Source organism: Grampus griseus (assembly GCF_964374135.1).
Source record: "Grampus griseus genome assembly, chromosome: 2".
Lineage (NCBI taxonomy): Eukaryota > Metazoa > Chordata > Mammalia > Artiodactyla > Delphinidae > Grampus > Grampus griseus.
The window spans coordinates 1,771,123-1,795,649 of NC_139018.1; the positions used below are offsets into that span (position 1 = coordinate 1,771,123).

General features: G+C 43.3%; 2 protein-coding genes across 2 annotated transcripts in view; one reads left to right on the top strand and one right to left on the bottom strand.

Moving 5' to 3' along the window:
* TDRD9 (tudor domain containing 9) overlaps positions 1 to 24,527 on the bottom strand; it is a gene marked incomplete at its 5' end in the record, with an annotated part of 106,748 nt that overhangs the window by 81,911 nt on the left and 310 nt on the right. The window contains 2 exons of the mRNA XM_082649015.1: positions 815 to 912; positions 8,086 to 8,192. Of these exons, the coding sequence (XP_082505141.1) occupies positions 815 to 912; positions 8,086 to 8,192 (205 nt within the window). The remainder of the gene's footprint in view (positions 1 to 814; positions 913 to 8,085; positions 8,193 to 24,527) is intronic.
* RD3L (RD3 like) lies at positions 14,340 to 15,316 on the top strand (the record flags this gene model as incomplete). The annotated part of the gene is made up of 2 exons (XM_082649016.1): positions 14,340 to 14,638; positions 15,019 to 15,316. 2 exons carry the CDS (start codon positions 14,340 to 14,342, stop codon positions 15,314 to 15,316), a joined length of 597 nt encoding a protein of 198 aa, XP_082505142.1.

The window sequence follows — 24,527 nt, forward strand, 5'->3', positions numbered from 1 at the left end:
GACACACTTTAAAACAATGAACTTCTAGTGCGCCACGTACAGACTACATGGAGCGGCCCGAGAACGCCAGCCCGATCTCTCCCCACCGCTCCCCGCCTCCACCCTAGATATGTGTAAGCTCTTATCACTCTAGCAATTGCCATGGTCAGGGAATACAAATTAATTTGAATACTGGCCTCTTAAAAATTAATAAAGTATATCTACTCTACAAAAGCTGCATGATTCGATCTAAAGCAAAATAAAAATTAAATTTAGAACATCTACAATTTATTCCTATCTATAACCACTTCTTCCGCTAGTATAGTTAAGGTTTCAATACGCTTACTTTTACCCATGTTTAATAACATGTAACTAATTAAAAGTGTAATCATCCTGCTGCTATATTGCCCAACATTGTTCTTAAAATTACATATCAATGACTGATCAATCACCAGGCAAACAAACGAGGCAGAGTGTAAAGGAAACCCAGTGGAATGCTAGAGAAGACTGCGCTGAGGGCGTTATTTGCTTTCTAAAAAGTCTGGGCAGCCGGTATTGCGAGAAGCAGCTCTCCTGGGGCCCAGCAGGTGTTTACTCACACTTATTTCAGAGCAGGGACGGCTAGGTGAATAATTAAATATGAGGAGATGAGCTCAGGGGAAGGCTGAACAAGTGAAGCACCGCCAAAAGGAAGGCCATCCACATGCTTATTACACAAAACCACCTCCCCAGGGTGCCTGCCCAGCACCTCGTCACTTTCAGACCAGAAACCAAGTGCTGGGTCGCTGGCATTTAGTCAAACAACAAAATTACATTATGACAAAAATAATTTTACCTCTTCCTTACATCGATTTATAGGCAAATCAGGATATTTATAAGTTGTCTCTGGGATGCACATCACACTGCTTGATTTAGCTAAAGGTGGCCTTGGACCTGGATTCAGACAAAACAAATACAATGCTATTTCTTATATGAAAAAAGACAAGGTAAACAACCTAGTGTTTTATCTATATACACAGCAAGCTGTACACACACACAAATACATATTCTACAGGCTAACACTGTGAGCAGGGTAATCAGGAAATTTCCTTAGCACCCACTGCGAATAATTTATACAAGCTGAGCACCATGTTACCCTCCATCACAGCAATCAGTGTTGTAGGCTCAGCATTACCTTCTAAGATAAAAGATGTGCAGAGCACAGTACTCATCACTTGAAAATGGCACAAAAATGCTTAGCTTAACGAACAAACTTTTATTTGAAATCTCACACCAATTTGTTAAGTGTTCATTCCTTGCTACTAAATCCATAGTAGACAACCAAACACCATAAGGATACCTTAGGAACAAGCACCCTGGGAGGGACAACGCTACTCTGACAAAGACACACCCTGGGGCGCTTCCCTGGTGGCCAGTCCGCCTGCCAATACAGGGGACACGGGTTCGAGCCCTGGTCCGGGAAGATCCCACATGCCACGGAGCAACCAAGCCCGTGTGTCACAACTACTGAGCCTGCGCTCTAGAGCCCGTGAGACACGACTACTGAGCCCGCGAGCCACAACTACTGAAGCCCGCGTGCCTACAGCCCGTGCTCCACAATGAGAAAAGCCACCGCAATGAGAAGCCCGTGCACTGCAATGAAGAGTAGCCCCTGCTCGCTGCAACTAGAGAAGGCCTGTTAAGCAGCAAATAAGACCCAACACAGCCAAAAATAAATAAATTAAATAAAATAAATTTATTATTTAAAAAAAAAGAAAGAAAGACACACCCTGGGGAGCTCTGCCCAGCTCCGCTATTGAACGTCCTCCTGTAAATACACGCACTATACTCCGGGGATGCCACAAATTCTTGATAAATCATCAAAATTCACAGGATACAGACTTCTATTGGGAAATAAGTTTTACTTCCAAAGTAAATAAACTTTGAAAGCTTCCCTGTGCCCCCCAAACTCAGCACTGAGCTGGCTCCCTCCCCAGGTCTCCCCTCAATGCCCCCCTCCCTGTTCCTCCCAGCCCTTCGCTTCTCTGCCCCAGCCTCTCCCTCTGTTCTGCCGTCACCCTTCCCACTTGACACACGTGTCCATGCTTTGTTTTTGCTCTCCTACATTTTCTCCTACACATACTCTCAGTTTCAAAATCGGTCTAACTATATAATGAAAATATGGCCATTTTCCTATAGTTGAATCAAGATGTGCAGTACTTGTTCTGAATTTTAAGAACAGAGGAGCCAGTTCTGTTCTCTCTCAAAGCAAAAACAGATTCTTTGTGGAAACAGAGTTCCTTCTAGGGCATCGCGGCACTGACTTCGGAGGAAAGTTCTCTAAGTCCTGCCCTCAACAGCTTTCTAACTTCTAGTCACCTCACTACTGACCGCCAAACTCCACAAAGTGTGCACTTCTGTCCACTCTCACATCTCACTCTCTTTCCGTTGCTCCGCTTAGCTTTTAAGAAACACAATCACTGACGCTGTCCTGTGTTCCCACTGGTATACTTGCGCTCAATCTCACCCCTTCCAGAAGCACTCTCAGCTAAAAAGCCCTTTAATTTAACCACACTACCTTCAAAACATGTAGCAAAACTCAATGTGTAAACAGTTCCTAACTTACAAATGGTTCCAAGATTTTATTAAATTATGTAGAATTCTAAATGATGGCTGGGTACCCAGGCCAGTCTACAAATGCAAGAACTGAGATGATATATGCATAAATAGGGAAAAAATAGAGACCTTCCCATTCTTGGTGTTGGTAGGCTTATCAATCAATAATAGGCCTTTTTAACACAAAGGGAAGGGATGAGACTCCATGCGGCCCAACGAAGGAGGAGAGACAGAGGGAGGAGCTCCCGAGCTGCTACACCGCTGGGAGATGCAGTGACAGGGAGTGGGACACAGGGTGAGAGGGACAAGGCCTGCATGGGGAAGAGAGGTGACACAGACTCTTTAGAAAGACAGAAAGGTAGCAGCTGTATCTTTTGCTCAGAACCTGCAGCCGTGGCTCACGGTGCTGCTGAACGAGCCATCACTTTGACAACACTGATGTGACTTACATTCCTTGATTACATGCATTTTGAAGGTTGCTGCTTAAAGACAGAAATGCTACAAGAAAAAAATTGCAAAAGTCCTAACTGTATTGTCTAAACCACAGCCCTCTCTCTATTTAACAAGAAACACAGGCTGACATTTTTAGGTCACTGGCTGCAGCCGACCTGAGCGCAAATCAAGTCCAGCCTCCACATCCACCGCCAGAGGGAAGACCACAAGCAAAAGACATGTTCACGGCTGTGCAGCTCTTTCACCTGTGCAGTAGCAACCAAATCAAAGGAGGGGGCCAGGAAAATATTACAGGTAAGTTCTCAGAGAAAACGGGTAACAACGCAAATCAACAAACCACATACAGCAAAGTGTAATCCAAAAGTGATATGAGAAATACCTCAACCTCAAATTTTATTTTCCTGTTATCTCTTTATCTGAGGTTATTAACATTAAAATATCTCACATGAACTGGAAAAAACTGGAAACCATGAAAATTGCTAGTTTCTCAAATACAAAAAATCTAACCAAAAAAATTCAGCAGTCAGGGTTCCAAACAGTATATAATGGATTTTAACTGGAGAACATAATAACGTTTCTTATCATAAAATCTAGACACTGTACACTACAGAAAATAAGTTTAATTATTACATTGCTGATTTAAGTATAAAATTAAATCTTCAAAATAATTACATATCACTTTTTCCAAGTATGGGTTGGTATTCCAAACACAAAATTAAACTTAATTTGAATATTTCCCTTTTCAGTTATTAAAAACTCCAGACAGGCCATTCTCTTAAACTCAAAAGAAAAGCTATCAAAGGGATGGAAACCACCACCAAAAATATCACCAAATTAAAAGGGAGGTAGCACTGTGGCCTTTAATCACAACTAAGGACACCACGCCAGGACAAATTCAAAACTGCTATATGAAAACAACAGAAACCCCGCAGGAGTCCACAGCCTGGAACCAAGGTCAAGCTGTTCAGAAATGCTATTAAATCTCAATTTTTAAAAAATGATTTACTTTAAACTATATACAATGATTCTAATGTAATTCACAGAAATTCACTGAATGTGCATTCTTGGATTTCTACTCAGAAATGATTTTTTAAAACAGTTATATAGATGAAATAACACCTGTATCACGCCAAAAGCAAAGGTATTTTTTTAATTGTTATGTTTTAATTAATTTATTTATTTTGGCTGCGTTGGGTCTTTGTTGCAGTACATGGGCTTCTCACCGTGGTGGCTTCTCTTGTTGCAGAGCACGGGCTCTAGGCACACGGGCTTCAGTAGTTGTGGCATGCAGGCTCAGTAGTTGTGACTTGCGGGCTCCAGAGCGCAGGCTCAGTAGTTGCGGCTCATGGGCTTCGTTGCTACATGGCATGTGGGATCTTGCCAGACCAGGGCTCGAATCCATGTTCCCTGCTGGCAGGTGGATTCTTAACCACTGCACCACCAGGGAAGTCCCAGCAAAGGTATTTTGAATCAAAGTATTTTAAACTGGATATAACAAAATTTTCACGTTGAAACCTTCGGGCTGGACTGGAATTAGAGGTACCAGTGCAATCTCACAGTTTTAATGTAAACAGACAGAATAGGGATAGAAATAGCTGTGTATACACACACACACACACACACACACACACACACACACACACACACACGAGAACCTCATCTCCTTCCCATAGGCACTGCCGCACTTCAAAGCATGGAGCAGCACCTCCTGCTTCCTGCGGCCCCTCTCCTCCCTCACATCCCCATCCATGCATCACCTGGTCCTGTCCGGCCATCCCACGACCAGCTCCCCACTCCATGCCATCACCCCAGTCATCAGTCACCATCCAGTCTCACCTGGACTTCTCCTCATGTCCATGCTGGTCCCCACCAGTCCAGTCTCTCCAATATGACCAGAGTGGTCTTCTCAAAACACTGATCTCATCCCTCGATGTTCCCCCACACACACACACTCATGCCAAGGTAAACCTAGAACTTTCAACAGCTTCCCCTTGCTCTGAGTATTAAGACTAAAATTCTTGGGCTTCCCTGGTGGCGCAGTGGTTGAGAGTCCGCCTGCCAATGCGGGAGACACGGGTTCGTGCCCCGGTCCGGGAAGATCCCACATGCCGTGGAACGGCTGGGCCCGTGAGCCATGGCCGCTGAGCCGCGTCCGGAGCCTGTGCTGCGCAGCGGGAGAGGCCACAACAGTGAGAGGCCCGCGTACAGCAAAAACAAAAAAACAAACAAAAAAAAAAACCTAAAATTCTTAGTCATGGCCCCAGGCCCTATCACCAGTTGTGCCTATATATATCACCAGTTGTGCCTCATCCAGCCTCATCCAACACAACCTCACTCGTCTTCTACTGCTCCTGTGACACGTGATCCCAACCTTAGTAGCTTAAAACGACACACATTTACAGTATTCTCTTACAGCTCTGAACGTCAGAGGTCCAAAAGCAGTCTGGGCTAAGATCCAGAGGTCTGCACAGCTGGTTCCTTCTGGAGGCTCTGTGGGGAAGAACCCATTCCCCACCTCTTCAGCTTCAAGAAGCCGCCTGCACTCCCTAGCTCACCGCCCCCTCCTTGTATCACTCCGGCTTCTGTCCTTACATCTACGACTGACTCTGCTTACAGCCCTGCGATTATACCAGACCCACCCCCAGTCCCTCCACCTCAAGCTCCTCAACTTAATCTGTAAAGTTCCTTTTACCATGTGATGTAGCACAGTCACCACATGTTCTGAAGAGGAGGGTGAGGATCTCTGTGAAGGGCTATTATTCAGTCTCCAACTGACCCTGCCCACCCACACCCCAGGCTTTCTCCTATTACAGGCCCTCTGCATACATTTCCCCCTCCCCCTGATCCCCAAACTCTCTAGGTAACTTCTATAACTTCTATTAATTCTTCAGCTCCAAGCTCAATTGTTACTTTCCTGATACCCCAGCTAAAGGCAGAAACCCTTGTCCTAAGTCCCCAGAGAGTTTATCTTTCAGAGGATTTACCTCCAAAAGCATTTATTTGTGTAACTACATGATTAAATGATAATCTCTGTAAGAGGAGGGACCAGGTCTTTTTAACTTATATTCTCATTGCTTCACACCGTCCCTGGCACACACCTTGATAAACATTGGTCGTTGAGTCAATCCTCCAAGTACAGTCAAAGCTATATGACTGCCTAGTGAAAAGCTCCAAATATATTAAGATGCCATGGACAGAGAAAGCAAATAGCAGTTTCAAATATGAATCCAAATCAAAAGTTACAAGAGCAGACACTTGCACTTGCAGGCACTCATTTGTCATCTAGCCATCTCCACACAGCGGCAATCCCTATGGCAGGCCCCAGGACCCACAGCGGTGTGCTCGGGGTTTGTATATGTGAGTGCAACAAGAAGGATCACATCATCAAGAGTCTTCTGAAAACTAACACACTTCCCCAAAAGGAAATATTAAATGACAGATGTCTTTCCACAATAACACACAGCTATTTCAGGCTTCTATCAAAGTCCACACACTCCCCTACACAGATAAAAATCACCAGGCCTCTGTTCACTGACATTTAAGAGACTTCTAAGGCTTCCCATAAATAAGCAACAGTGCAATAAATGTTCTTACACGTACTACGTTGTACTTTTCTTAGAATAAGTAAATATTGAATCAAAGGACACACTATCTCTTTGAACTATCACTTCTGGTAATAATGTACTGGGTTGTTCACACAAATATTTCTCCTGAGGACAACTAAAGATGCTAGACGAAATATACAAACATCATGTTTAAAAAACCGAAAGCTTGGCAAGAGAGAGAGGAAACACCAGGCCAAAGTCTATAATAAGGCAAGGACACAGAGAGGAAGACAAAGAACTCAAAGCTGCTTCTGCCTTAGGAGAAAGATGAACAATGAGAAATTAGTCTGCATATAGTAGAGTGACCAAAAAAATGAAAAATACAAAACTGCATGAGAGAGTGGAGCATAGATAATGGCTCAGAATTTTCCAGAATTGATGAAAGATACCAATATTTTATATTATCAAGAAACCCAAATAAAGACCAAGAAGAATAAGGATTAGTATACTTTTATGTATGGACTACATTTCGTAATTTTCAAAAAGGCTGGAAAATATTACCCTAACCCCAACTTCTGTCCCTAAGTCCGAGCATAAGTACACAGAGTAGAAAGAAAGGAGGCAGAACTTCCTGACTGAATTGGTAGGAAGTTTGTGACGGATAACCTTTTATAAAGCAAAAAAATCAAAAACTTACTTCTGTCATATGAATACGGTCTAATGCTAATAAGACAATCAGCTCACTAAAAGAAAGTGCATACTCACAGAAAGTAACTAGCTTAACCTAAAGTCTGAACAGTTGTATCCTTGTATCTCCTTCTTGGGAGGAGGAGAGGTTAAGAAGGACCTTTACCTTTTATTGTATACATTTATGTACTATTTAAAATTTTGTTTTAATATGATTATTATTTTTAAAACTATAATAATTTTAATAACAATAAAATAATTTTATAATAATATATTATTGTATTGTTATTATTAAAATTATAATAACAATTTTAAGTAATTCTAATTAATAGTAAGGTCAGGGACCGTTAGTAGTCTTCCAAAGGACAGACTATTTAGACACTGTACTTAAGAGAGGAAAACATGAGCAGCTCACAACACATCATCACACACTCACAATTTATAATCTGTCATATACTCCTCCCCCCAAAATCCTGAATTAACAAGCAATACGGATTCTTTCTTGATCAAAATACACTTCTTAAATACTTTTAAGAAGTTATGTTTTAGGGCTTCCCTGGTGGCGCAGTGGTTGAGAGTCTGCCTGCCGATGCAGGGGACGCGGGTTCGTGCCCCGGTCCGGGAAGATCCCTCATGCCGTGGACCGGCTGGGCCCGTGGGCCATGGCCGCTGAGCCTGCGCGTCCGGAGCCTGTGCTCCGCAACCGGAGAGGCCACAACAGTGAGACGCCCGTGTACCGCAAAAAAAAAAAAAAAAAGAAGTTAATGTTTTAACATGTGAACAACTCACATATCATATTTTATGATATTTAAAGATACTCGTTTACCTGGCCCACTGGCTGAATGATCACTGCCATACGTATCAAACTCTTGTGCTTCAAGTTTTCTGTATTTGTTAATATACTCCGTCTCTGAGCTCTTCTGGCTCAGTGGCCTGCAAAGAATATCAGAAGTTAGTACACTGTTCACAGAAAGCCAAGGAATTCCCACATGCTAGGAGAATGCTTGAATAGTTACTTTTACATTAAGTCCTATTAAAAAAACTGCAAATCGTCAATAAACAAATGAAAATACATTCAAATTCACAGTCAGTCACCAAATAGATGCAAATTAAAACAATGAGAAACCTTTTCCACCCTTTGAATTGGCAAGAAGTACAACTATGCTTAGGTTACGAGGAGAGGGAGGCAGATGGGTACAAGTGGTTACTCTGCAGAGCACTGTGACCTGTCCTATTAACCTCAGAACACATCTCCTGCCAGCTGACACTTCTTTCCTCAGTATCTTCCCCAAGGGCAGTATTCGCAGCACCTGTAGACAAGGAAGCACATGCAAAGACATGTATGGGAGCTGTAGGGGTTCAGAATGAGCCTCCCCAAAATGTGTCACTTTTGCATGAGGATTATTTTGAACTAAAGGCAGTCAAGACGCTACAGGTTCAGGAGAGCACAGAAGAAAAACATCCTCTGACATAAATCGTAGCAATGCGTTTTCTTAGGTCAGTCTCCCAAGGCAATAGAAATAAAAGCAAAAATAAACAAAGGGACCTAATCAAACTTACAACCTTTTGCACAGCAAAGGAAACCATAAAAAAAAAAAAGACAACCTACAGAATGGGAGAAAATATTTGCAAATGATGCGACAGACAAGGGCTTAATTTCCAAACTATACAAATGGGTCACACATCTCAGTATCAAAAAAAAACAACCCAATCAAAAAATGGGCAGAAGACCTGAGTAGACATTTCTCCACAGAAGACATCCAGGTGGCCAAGAGGCACATGAAAAGATGCTCAACATTGCTAATTATTAGAGAAATGCAAATCAAAAGTGCAATGAGGTATCACCTCACACTAGTCAGAATGGCCATCATCGAAAAATCTACAAATAATAAAATGCTGGAGAGGGTGTGGAGAAGAGAACCTTTCTACACTGTTGGTGGAAACATAAAGTGGCTGTTTTCCAAAACGCAGCCACTATGGAGAACAGTATGGAGGTTCTTTAAAAAACTAAAAATAGAGCTACCATATGGTCCAGCAGGAAAGGGGACTCCAAATACTCAAAACCGGGGCAGTGCACACCTTACATTTTTCTTTTCTCCATTCTCTCACAAGCCAGGTGCGGCGGGAGCATCAAACTCTGAGGGAGGGAAACTCCCTCTATAAGAGGGTGGGGCCAACTCTCACTGCCTTTTTTCTTTCTCTGCCCTCCCACTGCTTGGCCTGGGAGACAGACATCACTGCAAGAAGTGCCTGGCAGAGCAGGGCGACAAAGCCCCTGTCTTCTGGCCAGAGGACCAGAAAAGGGAGGCCCTGGGCTGGGAAAGCACCAGGGAGATTGCAGGCACCTGAGAACCTTTAGGAACTGCTGGGCGCACCCCTGGGCTGGCAGGAGTGCCCTGACCCCAAACAGCCCATCACAGACTTTGAGAACTGAGCTACAGGACGGCCACTAGATGGCACAGTGCAAGATAGATCCAGACAGCCCTGCAAAGGCTCTGAAAACCGGAGGGACCACTGCCCAAAGGAAGCTGGCTGGAACTTGCAGCCTGAACACAGCTGGTCAGCTGCAATCCCCACAGGATTTAAGCAAGACCCAGAGTCCCATAATATAATATAATATTCAAAATACCCAGGATACGCCACACGGTTACTGGGCGTTCTAGGAATCAGGAAAATCTCCTGGGTGGAACAATGACTACTTACTTTGAATAATGATTATCCAATTTGGGGACCCCTACACCTCAAACCAATCTCAAATCAATTTCAAACCAACTCAACACCCAGGAGTACTTATTTTTTTAAGCCTAAAAAGCTGACCTTCTTCTGTATGTTGTAACTTTGAAGTAAAGAAGGGCTTAAACAAGAACACAAAAAAGGAAAAGTCAAAAAAGGAAAATATCAACAAACTAAACTATAATGTAAAACTTATGAACAACGTCTATAAAGGTTACAGAGCAAGAACAGTGGTCTCTCTCGAGTGAACATTTGCAGCACAGAACGCAGACGCACACTAAGAATTCTCTTAAGTCAGTAAGATGTGGACAACCCAATAGAATAGGATTTTTAACATGAGAAAGTACATCTTAGTGTGTTTTAATTAGAGTATTTTAAAGAGGGAATTAATATTGGGAAAAGGAATTTAACATCACAGTTTCTCAAATATTAACTGCATCTTTAATAGCCAAAAAGAACAAACCAATAATTCAGAACTCTGAATTCAGTAGCAAAGGAATTAAAAACAGAAAGATATCAGTCCTCTCACAATGAAAAATCTTCCTTTAATTGCAATCAAATGCTGCTGAGAACTGTATAAGGCCCCCTGACCATAAATATATACAAGTTGTATATAAACAACCTGGCTCCTTAGCCTGCCCTTCAAGATTCCAAAATTTTGTCTTTTTAGACTTAAGTACTTCCTTACACATCTTAAACTTCTACACACACACACACACACACACACACACACACAATGAATGATATGATCCTATCTCACTTCAAGTCATAAAATTTTTTGCTGTTCAGCTAAGAAGATAAAGCCTAGAAAACCATGACAAAGACCAAAAAGAAATTAACCTAACTGCGTCATAGTTTAAGCTTTATGTCTTCCACACAAAATAGCCTAATGAGGTTGCAATTCATTAGAAATAATTCATTTATTCAACTTACTAAAATGTGTGACAAATAAAATCCAACATTAATCTGGTTATACTCCCAACAAACAGGAAGGATTAATGCAAAGGTACTTCCTTACCTTGATCTACAAATATTTCTGTTCTCTATCTACATGGTAGTAGGGGAACTACTGTAATCAGAGAATGCCATTTGGGCATAACAATCTCCGGAGACAGGACAGAAAAAATAGAATGTACACTAATGCAAGTAGCACACACTAAGCACTAGGAAAATGGGCTTTTACCCGAGGAAGACCAAAGGAGAACGCACTGAATGTGCGCCGAGGTGTAAGGGAAGCTCCGTGAAGGCCAGACTCGAATCTCAACAGCCAGCTAGGCGCTAACAGGCCAAGCGGAGGAGGGAGCTGGCCGCATGACGCGCGTTGTGTGGCTTCCTCGCTGGTCTTTAAACCTCTGCTCAAAGGACAGCCCCTACCCAGAAGGCCTTCCCTGACCTCCACAGTGAACTGGGGAGACCTCGAGTGTATCGTGACCACTGCACTGGGTGATTTGGGTCCTCGGGTTCATCTTTCCACTAGAACACGGGCTCCATGAGGACAGAGGATAGGTCTGTCTGGTCCACTGCTGCATCCCCAGTCCCTAACCTGCATCTAGGACATGGCACAGTCAAAACTATCTGCTGAGCTAATGAGAGCTGCAAATAAGTGGAGGACAGACAGAACCTAGTTGTGAAGGACTATTAGTTTAACAGTAAAGAGAAATAAAACCGGAATTCAAAGGAACAGGGCGTGGGGGCCAAGGGAAAAACGTTTTTCCCTCAGACAGAAGAAAAAATTAGTTGGTATCGAAACTGAGCCCTGAAAAAAAGAGTTACAGTATAGGGACTTCCCTGGGGGAACAGCAGTTAAAAATCTGCCTGCCAGTGCAGGGGACACGGGTTCAATCCTTGGTCCGGGAAGATCTCACATGCGGCGGAGCAACTAAGCCCGTGCGCCACAACTACTGAGCCTGCGCTCTAGAGCTTGCGAGCCACAACTACTGAGCCCATGCACCACAACTACTGAGCCTGCGCACCACAACTACTGAGCCCACGCACCACAACTACGGAGCCCGCATGCCACAACTGCTGAAGCCCACGCGCCCTAGAGCCTGCGTGCCGCAACTACTGAAGCCCACAAGCCTAGAGCCCATGCTCCACAACAAGAGAAGCCACCGCAATGAGAAGCCCACGCACCACAATGAAGAGTAGCCCCCGCTCACCGCGACTAGAGAAATCTCTCGCGCAACAACGAAGACCCAACGCAGGCAAAAGTAAATAAGAGAATTACAGTGTAGGTACATGGAAAAGAAAAACGAGCAACTCAGAAGAGAGAGTCAGTGTGACCAAAGCTGAAGTGCCGGAGGGAGCACGGCCTGTGTGGGGCAGTCAGGCTTGGCTGACACGACAGACAGACTCAGGTAGAGTAAGAGAGCAAGCCGGAGAAGAAGGGACAGGCAAGACTAAAGAGGGCCTGGAACAGAAAGTCGGTTTATGCTCCACATCCAATACATTTTTGATATTTTTGTCACCATTTCAGAGGCAAAAAATTTAAAAATTAAAGCAATGACAACGAGTCTATTCAAAGGGAGAAGCAGCCTGACTCATCATAACTATAGTAGAAAATCAGATAGGACAGTTCGGTCATGATAAACTTTACTCCCTTCCCTTTCACAGTACTATACACAATGTAATATGAAAACCTTCTAGTTACAGATAATGAATCCTGACATCTGGGTTTTTCTAACATATATAAGTAACAGGAGCTGGAGGATGACCACACACATCACTCTTTATCATGCATGACATGCAGGTCTGATGTAAACGAGGTCTATTCTTCACAGTTCATTTGAAGGAAAAAGCAACAGAAGAAACAAATATTATAAAAGGAAAAGCCACTACACAGTCATTTAACGCAGAACTACAGAGTAACGAACCTGTCCATGCTTAAACCAAAGACACAAACCTCTCTGGAATAGAAAACTAGCACAATAAAGACCAATTACACATCAGTACTCGCCCAAACTGTGAGTATAAGTTTCACTTTCAGCTACAAAAGAAAACACGAAAATGATTTTCTATAATGAACTATAAGATTTTGTTGTGAACTTGATATGTTGTCATGTCTCTATTTTTTTCTGACCTTAATCTATTATTGTCTTATCACCATGTTTTTAGAGATTATAAAGTATATTTTAAAGTTATCTACTTATGTGTATGTAATGTCCTCGAGCATTACAACTTGTTTAAATATACAAATTTAAATACTATTTAGAAAAACAAAATGTGTACAGAATATAACATTTACTAAATATTTCACACGACTGATATCAGCATTCTTTGCCTACTTTGCTCAATTGTAACGAGGTTTCTCAGAATGTATATTGTGCAAATAGTCAAGTCTGATCTATTTTTCCTGCTTTCATTAGAGGGGACAGTGACCTGGCTTCTAAACCGCCTGAAAGTTAAGCTGAGGAATAAAAGCAACATGGTTATTTTTAGAGCTCTACAGGCATAAAAATACAGCACTAAACTGTGACCCGCAGCTATGCACAGCAAAGCATCACATCGTGCGACAGTCTTCACTTGAGCTGGCAGCGCATCTGTGGTGCTTCAGACGACCTTTCTTCATTTCTTTATCAAAGATATGTCTAAATGCATTTAGGACCAGAATCTGTAGCTGCCGGCATCTCTTTCAAATACACTGAGCTACATTCAAAAGGCAAACCATTATATAATTTGTAAAGATTAAATAGTAAGTTATTTTTGTCATTTCTTCTAGCTTACTTACAAGGTGAATTAATGAGCATTCTCTCCAAATGAAGACATCACAACCTCATTCCTAACATAGAAGGTTAGTTATTTCAAATACAGTTTCGGTGGGTAAAGGAGGAGAATCATTCTTTCAACAGGGGACACATCCAGGAGAAGGAGATATGCCTGAGTGAAGCACACCTTCATCACCAATTCAAGTAAACTCCTCGGCAACATCACCACATCGGATCCATCAACTTCACAGGTAATCTTTAAACCTTTTCTGTACAAAACATAAGTCAAAAGTATGTTTGCAGATAGCACTTTCCTATATGTTCATATTTTAAAGCCTCCTAAGAACTTTTAATAGCAAGTGTTAGTGGTATTTTCAGAAAATTGTTCAGTCTGTAGATTATCTGACTGCATTTCATTTCTCCTTAGCTACATAAAAGTATTTTCAAAGCCTGGTTTTTGGCACTGACCTAGTTAGAAATTAAGACTTTAATCCATTCTAATCTTATTTTGACCTGTATATCTAACCAGTGAAAAATTCATGCACTTTTCCGGCAAAGTTACTGTAAAGAAACAAATATTTGCTCATCAGAACCATAATATTTTATGCAAATAAACAAGTGAGAATATTTCCATAGGCTAAAAATGCCACTTTTTGGCTGGATGAAATGGCCAAAACACAATTCCTACAAATCCACACGCTACCCTGACTCAGAAGTAGTGACAAAGACTCTGCTTCGGGAATTAAAATGGCATCTAAAGGAACGAGAGAGATTAATACAAGAGATCGAAAGTGAGCAAAAAGTGAAAAGAACAGGTGTGGATTACAATTGGCTGAGAAACTATCAGAATCCCCACGCAACCATCCCAGCTACTGAACAAAGACAACTTGAAGTTCTTTGCTCACAGGTTCAACCTTGTCAAACTGGAGCTATTCTCAGCAGGTAAAAATACTACATTCCCTTCTTGTGATATTTGCTGTCAAGTTTAAGCTCCTCATATCTTTAGATTGGAAATCGTATTATATCATATAAATTTTTTAATCATGTGTATCAACTACCCAGCAACCAAAATCCCTAAGGATGGGCCGGACACACACACACACACACAAAAAAAACACTGTTGGTATTTCACTGGCTAGGAAATGTTTTAAAGTCTCTTTTGAAATTTCTTTACTAGAAGTATAATTTTAAAGCAATGTGCAGTTTACTCAAAAGGTGGGTAACTACTATGTGGTCACATTATCTAAGCTGAATTTTGGAGACAAAGGGATACGACAAAAGAGATTTTCTGAATTGAATACTGATAACTGCTTTGCCTCTAGATTTCGAGAAGTTCTGGCAGAAAATGATGTACTGCCATGGGAAATTGTCTACATCTTCAAGCAAGTTCTGAAGGACTTCTTAAGCAGTACTGACAAAGGCAGTCAGCAAGAAGGCGTGGAAGAGCCACAGAGCGCAGCCTGTCCTGTTCGCTCCGTGATCCCAGGAGAAAGCTCCAAGAGTCCAGACAAGGATGAAATACCCACTATTTCAAGTTACGTAGACAAAAACACAAAGAACAGGTTCCCAACATTCTCACATACGATATGGAACCTACCATATTATTACCCATCAAGTTAAATTACTTGTAAACAGAGGAGTTTTTGACAGTCTTAGTATCGGAACCCTTAATATTAAGAAAAAAGAGAAAGTGATGTGACTTAATGCTACTCTTTGTCTCAAGATCAGAAGTTAAAATTCCTGTCGATGTAGCCTATGTTTTAAATAGTGTTCCTTTTTTAACCACTCTAAAAATGCAATGTTTTCATTGAACAGTATGCTTTTAACTAAAATGTTTCCTAAATATTTTCAAAAAATGTTTGAAGTATTTTCTTATACCTCAAACACATCCCAACAGGAACTAAGGCATTTTATTTTGAAATATGAAATATGAAATTTGTATGAAAGTACCAAGTATGAAATTCGATAAATTAACTTTGACATTAACCTTGCTTTTATTCTAAAAAGAACTATGTATAGAATAAAATAAACGATTGATGTGAATCTTATCTTTACAAAATAACAATGAATCAGTCATTCTCTGCGGGGGAGGGGGAAGACGGCAGTGAGGGAAAAAATAATGTGCAGTTTGAAAACAAAGCAGTGCTTCATCCCAACACTGAGATTCGTTTTAATCTCAACCAGCATTAAGGAAAAGTATTTAAAAAAACAGCTCTATATTACATGAGCAAAAAAGAAATGGACTAGTTTTACAACATTAGTAACAGCTACTCAAAGAAAAACAGTCAATGCCAATCTATAATCTAAACCAATATTATGTTCATTTAAAATAGCAAAATATTTAACATAAAATTCAACCTCTCAGAATTTCATTAAAGTAGGGAACTATTCATTAGTCAGATTTATTTCTATGACTAAGTGCTAGAATCTATACCATTCTTAAAAGTAAATCCAAGGAACCTAATGTCCATAACTTTATATTTGGAGATTTATTCGAGTGAGTTTTTTTCCATTAAAAAGAAAAAAAAGGGGCTTCCCTGGTGGCGCAGTGGTTGAGAGTCCACCTGCCGATGCAGGGGACACGGGTTCGTGCCCTGGTCTGGGAAGATCCCACATGCCACGGAGCGGCGGGGCCCGTGAGCCATGGCCGCTGAGCCTGCACGTCCGGAGCCTGTGCTCCGCTGCAGGAGAGGCCACAGCAGTGAGAGGCCTGCATACCGCAAAAAAAAAAAAAAAAAGCTTACAGTGACTGAAGAAGCCATAGACGTTAGGTCATCCCACTAGTCCAGGATGAAGACGAACCCCACACCACTCTAAGTCACCCACGATGCAGTGAGTCAACTGTACAACCAGACTTTTAAAGGGACTGGAAAAATACAAAAGGGACTTTGGTATTCTGAGTTTCTACCTCTCACATTTGTTTTTGGCAATAACCTAATAACCATGTTTCCTATGTCAGTACTGGTGTGTATAACTGAAATCTATGGTTGTTTCTAAAAAATTGACAAATCAGGTAGAAATTATAACACAAATAACTTCCTGAATGTTAACAGATCCACACTTTTATACACTGGGCTACTTATAGTACCTAAAATTGGCAAAAGAATGAGCGTTAAAAATATAAAGTGGGTGCAGATGGGGGAGAGGACTACTAGGAAAGCTCCAGGTATGTTTTACGAAGATAAAGTACTGGCAGAGTAGCTAAAAGTTTTAAGTAGGGAATAGCAAGGAATAAATACACTAACCCACGTAAAAGGATTCTGATAACCTGACATATAGTAAGCTCTGAAAAGGAGGCATTATTAACCAGCCGAATCCATTTAATAACATGAAAGTCATTCTGCTACATGCCAGGCACTGTGCTAACCACTGTATGTATGTACATCTCATTTAATCCTAAACTTGAAAGTAGGTGATGTTATTCCCATCTGACAGATGAGCAAACAGCCTCACACCTGCTCGATGCCTTTGCCCAATATCACAAGAGATACTGAATGGCAGGGCTAGGATTCACATCAGCCTGGCAGGCCCCTATACCACCTCCAGCCCCAACTTACGTCTGAGCTCCAAATGCATACAGGCAATTGCCTACTTGACACCTCCTCTGGGAGACCTACAGGCAACTTAAATCAACATGCTCAAAACCAAATCACAGAGGTTTGTTTCCTAAAAGGATAAATAAAATTCAAGAAAGGCACAGAGGAATCAAAACAACACACTTTACACAAACTAAAAGCATAACTCTTCGAACACCTCAACTAGTGTTTTCCAGTCATTTCTCAGGAAATGACAACCCTACCTATCCATCCAATTCTACAAGCCAGAAATCTCAGAATCATTCTGGCCCCCCCACAATGGTGGAGGAGCCCAAAACACATCACAAACAGCAAGACTTGGGCCAAGTGATAAGTGCTTTAGAGGAGGAGAAAAAGTTCACAAAGACTAGAGAGACTGCCAAAGAAGGTGGGGGAGGACTTCTGTAGTTATGGAGGTCACAGGAGACTTCTTGAAGGAGCAGAGCCCCGAATGATGAAAGGAGCCTGTCATGGGAAGAAACAGGGCAGGAATGGAAGAGGGCAGGCACTCCAGGAACAAGACAGACAGGTGTGGAAGCCCCAGTGTGGAAAGGAGTGTGGTGTCTTCAAGACAGAAAAATGCCAATGTGTCCAGAATGCAGTGAAAGACAGCAGGAGGTGAGTCAGGTGCCAGATGGAGGAACACTCGGTAAGCCACCATCAGAGTCTACATCTTGTTCTAATAGCCATCTACCCCACAGAAAGTCGCACATGTGCTCCTCAAACCTTACGTGTGAATGTTTACTCAAGGATTCCTTCATTCAGGGCTTCCCTGGTGGCGCAGTGGTTGAGAGTCCGCCTGCCGATGCAGGGGACACGGGTTCGTGCCCCGGTCCGGGAAGATCCCACATGCCACGGAGCGGCTGGGCCCGTGAGCCATGGCCGCTGAGCCTGCGCGTCCGGAGCCTGTGCTCCACAACGGGAGAGGCTGCAGTAGTGAGAGGCCCACATACCGCAAAAAAAAAAAAAAAAACAAGGATTCCTTCATTCAAGAAATATCAACTGGGCATCTACCTCACGCCAGGTATTCTTCTAGGTGCTAAAATAAATTGTTAGGGGCAAAGACAGGAAGCCAGGAGACCAAAAATAGAAGGCTTTTGTAATAATCCAGGCAAGAGATGATGGTGGTTTATTCAGACCAGGGTGGTGATCGTATACACAGTGAGACACTCTTATTCTAGAAATACTTTACGGCACAGTTGCCAGGATATGCTGATTTTTATTGGACTGACTGTATACATACACACACACACTCACTCACACACACCCCTACCTTAGGGAAATCAGCTCTGGTCAGAGGAATAACTCAGATTTCAGGATTCACTCAAGGTAGGAGCAAATGAGGAAGCAACTCTCATCATTTCTAGAATAAGGACCGAGCACATTGTAAGCAATCAATAATTGGGACCTACAAAGGCAGTTCATTCATCCAAACAGACATCTGAGTTCCTACTATATGCCAGGTACTGTGCTAAGAGGTGGAGATTCAGTGAAAATCTGCACCCTCAAGAAGTTCTTATGTGGGGAAAACAACGCATAAAATAATTCCTTGGGACTTCCCTGGTGGCACAGCAGTTAAGAATCCGCCTGCCAGTGCAGGGGACACAGGTTCAAGCCCTGGTCCAGGAAGATCCCACATGCTGCAGAGCAACTAAGCCCGTGTGCCACAACTACTGAGCCCGTGCACCACAACTACTGAAGCCTTCACACCTAGAGCCTGTGCTCCACAACAAGAAGCCACCGCAATGAGAAGCCCGCACACCGCAATGAAGAGCAGCCCCCGCTCGCCGCAACTAGAGGAAGCCCGCGTGCAGCAACGAAGACCCAACGCAGCCAAAAAATAAAAAGTAGAAATAAATAAATTAAATAGATAAATAAATAAATAATTCCTTCGAAGTACTAAGAGATACACATACAGGGCACTAAGCAAGCAGTTGTTTAAAACAGGCTCGCTCGCTTGGTTTTCCTCGGACCCTGCTAGCGGTTCCTTCTCGGTCTCCTTTGCACATTTTTTCTCACCAACCTCTAAACATTCAGGTGCTCCAGGCTTGGGTCCTTAGGCCTCCCCTCTCTCTGCACTCACCCACCAGGCTCCATCACCCAGAGCCTCATTGGCCTCAGAGCCTTAAACTCCCAAACATCCAGCTCCATAACCAGACTTCTTTCCTCGATTCATGCACTTACTGTTATCTAACAGGATTTTCAGAGTTAGCATGTTCAAAATCAAACACCTCGTATTCCCCCAAAACCAGCTCTTCCTGCGGTCTGGCCTTTCTCAGTGGATGGCAACACCTTCCAAATGCTCAGCCGGAAACCTTGGTGTCACCCGTGACTGCTTCCCCATTCCTATTCTATACCTGATCCAGCTACAAAGTTCCCGCCTCTTAGTAATATACCCTGAATTCCACCATCGCTTGCCACCTCCACTGCTACTGTCCTGGTCTAAACCATCGTCCTCTCTCTTGCTTGGATGATGTATTAGTAAGGGTTCTCCAAAGAAACAGAACCAACAGGACATCTGTATATACAGAGATTAGTTTTAAGGTATTAGCTCACACAATTGTAGAGGTGCAAGTCCAAAATCTGCTGGAGACCCAGGTCAGTTGCAGTCTGAGTCTAAAGGGAGTTTGCTGGCAGAATTCCTTCTTGCTCAGGGGAATCAGTCTTTGTTCTATTCAGGCCATAAACTAATTGCATGAGGCTCACCCACATTATGGAGGTTAACCTGCTTTACTCAAAATCCGCCTATTTAAATGTTAATTCTATCCAAAAAATATCTTCACTGAAAGACCCAGAGTAATGTTTGACCAAATATCTGGGCACCATGGTGCAACCAAGTTTACACATAAAGTTGATACCTGACCTCCCTGTTTCTGCCCTCGGCCCCCTTCATTCATTCAACTGGCAGTGACCCTGTTAGAGCGGAGACCACACGCGGCAGCTATGCCCAAAATCTCCAAGCGCCCTCCAGTGGGCTCCCCGATGTCAAAGATGAAGCAGCAGGCTGCTCACTGAGACTGAACAAGGAACTCCTGACCTGGCACCCTGCTGCCTCTCTGACTTCATGTCCTCCCTCCCTCTCAATCCCTCTACTCCAGCTGCACATGGTAGATACAGAATAGACACTCAAATAGTTTTTCAATTAACGGGAAAATTACCTAATAGACTAAATCTGTTAAACAGACAAAGGTTTTTAAAAAACATGGACTTTTGTGGGTGAACAGAAAACAGTAACACAAGCAAATACTACCATCTAGGGAAGGCCTAAATACTGAAAGACAAGGCAAACAGGAAAAAGTCACATGCTTTGGAGTCAAATACACCCATTGTACAACATAACAGATACATGGGCTGGGGTAAGTTTCTCAACTTACCTGACCCTTGACTTCCTCAGCTGTAAGACGGGACTTGCCTCGTCTGTCAGAAAGAGATTGCTTGCACTGCCTGCGTCACCTGACACAATGCCCAACGCAGTAGGCATTCCGCTTACAGTAAGACATTTCAAGAAGGAAACGTGAGATTAACAAAAAAGGAAACTGGGTAACAGCATCACCAGATGCTTTTGAAAAGCGATTTGAAAGCTTTCTGCAGTGGAGTTTCACTGTGACAAAGTACATTTTAAGGTACTGGACAGTCAAAGATGTCAAAGCGAGAATTAAGCAAGACCGTCATGAGCCCAGGAGTTCGCGTGAGTTAGGAAGACAGAGGGAAGTCCACACACAAAGAAGGCAACACTGGGCAGAAGGGCAATGGGAGTGCAGCGAGGCTGCCAGCCACAATCTGAGGACCATGCCCTGCATTCCGAAGGAAAGCTGGCACAGACAACCCTGGAGGAAAACACAACGGCCTAACACAGCCACTAAGTTTCTCTTTTTCATATGCCAAGGTGAAGAAACAGGAATGTAAAAATAAAAGCAAGCACACCCCAGGACTTCCCTGGTGGCGCAGTGATTAAGAATCTGCCTTCCAATGCAGGGGACACGGGTTCAATCCCTGGTCGGGAAAATAAGATCCCACATGCCACAGGGCAACGAAACCCGCGCACCACAACTAGAGAGAAGCCTGCAACGAAGACCCAGCACAGCCAAAAGAAAAAGAAAAAAGGGAAAGTATATCCCACAATCAGCACAAAGGAGCGAAAATACAATAACATGTGGAAAACAAGACGGAAGGAAATTCATAGGATCACTGAATATATCATTTGCAAACCATTCAACTACCCCTACTCACTTTACCACCCTTCCCAACTCCTGGTCCTGGCTCACTTCTCACCACAGGAACTCAAGCAGGGTTTTCTTTCAGAAAGAAACTCACACTGTGACTCTGTACTCACCACACAGACACAGGTCCATCTCACAGAGCAATTCTTATTTGAACTACCATGATACAGTCTGGTATTTTCTATTGCTCTTTTTTTGGTCACAACTCATATGACTCATTAAGCTGATTGAACAGCACCCACAGACTGGACTCCGGGGACTCAATGCAAGCTAATCTTCCCACCTGAGTGACTGTCTCTCTCAAATACCTTTTCACTATGCGATACCCTATACCTATAAAGTCTGCCTTCCCCTACATCGAATGTTTTCTCACCAACATCAAAACTCTCCTTCAGGGCTTCCCTGGTGGCACAGTGGTTAAGAATCCGCCTGCCAATGCAGGGGACACAGGTTTGAGCCCTGGTCCAGGAAGATCCCACATGCCGCAGAGCAACTAAGCCCGTTGAGCCACAACTACTGAGCCTGCGCTCTAGAGCCCGCGAGCCACAACTACTGAGCCCACGTGCCACAACTACTGAAGCCCACGCACCTAGAGCCCATGCTCCGCAACAAGAAAAGCCACCGCGATGAGAAGCCTGCGCACTGCAATGAAGAGTAGCCTCCATTCGCCGCAACTAGAGCAGCCCACATGTAGCAATGAGGACCCAACGCAGCCAAAAATAAATTAATTAAATAAATAAATTTATTTTTAAAAAAAACTCTCCTTCACTGGGAAGACATCATTCAACAAGCCTCTGAGCAGCCGTTGTCTGCCAGGCACTGGAGCTGCCACAGCTTCACGGTCAGCTTATCTAAGTCTGCATCCCGGCTCTACCACTGTATTAGTCTCCTGCTGCTGCCACAGGTCACCACAAGTTCAGCAGATTAAAACAACACAAATTCATTATCTCTCAGTTTCTGTAAATCACAAGTCCAGGTGGACCAACTGGGTCCTCTGTCTAGGGTCCCACAAGGCCAAAATCAAGGTGCTGGCAGGGCTGCATTCCCTAAGCTGGAGGCTCATTCAGGTCGTTGGCCAAATTCAGTTCCTTGAAGCTGTAGAACTGAGGTCCCCATTTCCTTGCTGGCTGTCAGCCAGGATCCAGTCTTTGCTCTTAGCTGCCCACATTCCTTCTCAAGCTTTCCATGTGGCCCCTCTAACAATGACCAGTCAAGTCCCTCTCAAGTTTCAAATCCCTGACTCTACCCAGAAAAGGTCTCTGCTTTTAAGAGCTCATTTGATTAGATAATCCAGGTAATCTCCCTATTTTAGGATCTGTAACCTTAATTACATCTGCAAAATCCCTTTTGCCACGTTACATAAAATGCTCACAGGTTCCAGTGGATATCTTTTGGGGGTGGGGGAGGAAGTCATTCTACCTACCTTGACCATTTATTCCTGGAAACCAGGCAAGTCACTTTACCACCCAAGTGTGTTTCCTCATCTATAAAATCAAGGTAATGCCAGCAACCTCAAGGGGTTGTTCTGAGGATTAAATAATATAGCTATATTTAACTGAGTGCCTACTCTTTGCTAGAGACTCTGGCATTAGATGAGCATTAAGGGTCCAGGAAGTTAAAAGGACATTTAAATCCATGCTTGTCGTTTCTGACAAGGTCAATAATAGCTTACTTCAGTACCACAGTGAGTCATTTAAAAGCAATACTGTTCTGCCCATTAAGTCTAGGGAGCAAGCAGGGGAGTGGGGGCAGGGGGCGGGTCTAAGGGATCATTCGCCAGAGTAATTAAAGGAAACAAAGTGTGTGAAAACGTAAACAAAACAGCCACTCTAAAGCTGTACCAGAGTCTCTCTGTCCCCTCCCTGCCTCCAAGAAACAAAGTTACCAACGATCCCAAGTTGCACTTGACTTTACAAAGGCTCGAAACAACCCATGAGACCTTGACTCAGACTCTTGAGTCCATCCGCTAGATCAAATGGGGGTGAAGGCTGGGGGCAATGCACAACGGTAACTTAAAAAAAATTAAAATCAAAACCACCCTCTCAACGGTAAAGGGTGTTGAACTCGGGGGGAAGAGGCCAAGCAGTGATGCAGATACCCCAAGCAGGGGATACTTCCACACTGACCTTCTTTAAAGAGGGAGCAGGTGTTTCTACTCACCAGGTCTAGGTCTCCTACAAATATAGGCATCCTCTTGCCTTATTTCCACTAAAATCATGTGAACAGGTTAACTGACAGCACCCAAGTCAAGGAATAATGGGAGGAGAAGCACTCATAAAACTGAACAAAGATCCAGCATTAGTGCTCCTTGGTATTTACCCAAATGCGCCGAAACTTCTGAGCCCACAAAAACCTGCGCGAGAATGTTTACAGCAGCTTTATTTATAACTGCCAAAACCTGGAAGCCACCGAGATATTCTTCAGTGGTGATCGGGCCGTGGTGCATCCAGACAATGGAATATTATTCAGCACTAAAAAGAAATGACCTACCAAGCCCTAGAAACACATGGAGGAGGGCTTCCGTGGTGGCGCAGTGGTTGAGAGTCCGCCTGCCAATGCGGGGGACATGGGTTCGTGCCCCGGTCCGGGAGGGTCCCACGTGCCACGGAGCGGCTGGGCCCGTGAGCCGTGGCCGCTGAGCCTGCGCGTCCGGAGCCTGTGCTCCGCGGCGGGAGGGGCCGCAGCAGTGAGAGGCCCGTGTACAGCAAGAAAAAAAAAAGGATGAACCCTCGTCTTATCGACGGATTTAGCTAATAATAATAAACATACCACAGTAAAGCTAGATGCTGACAATGAGAGAAACTGTTCGGGGAGCAGTAGGTACATGGGGCTCTACTTTCTGTTCAATTTCTCCATAAACTTAAATTGCTCTAAAAAGTAAATAAATAAAGCCTACGAATAAAAAGTTTTTAAACTGAACCAAACTCTGGAGCGGCTCCACTTCTGGTAGGGAGAAGTTCACCTGGCCCAGGCCACGGGGTGGGGCTTGCTTGGTGGCCAGCTCACTCTGGGACGGCCAGACATCTCACCAGAGCG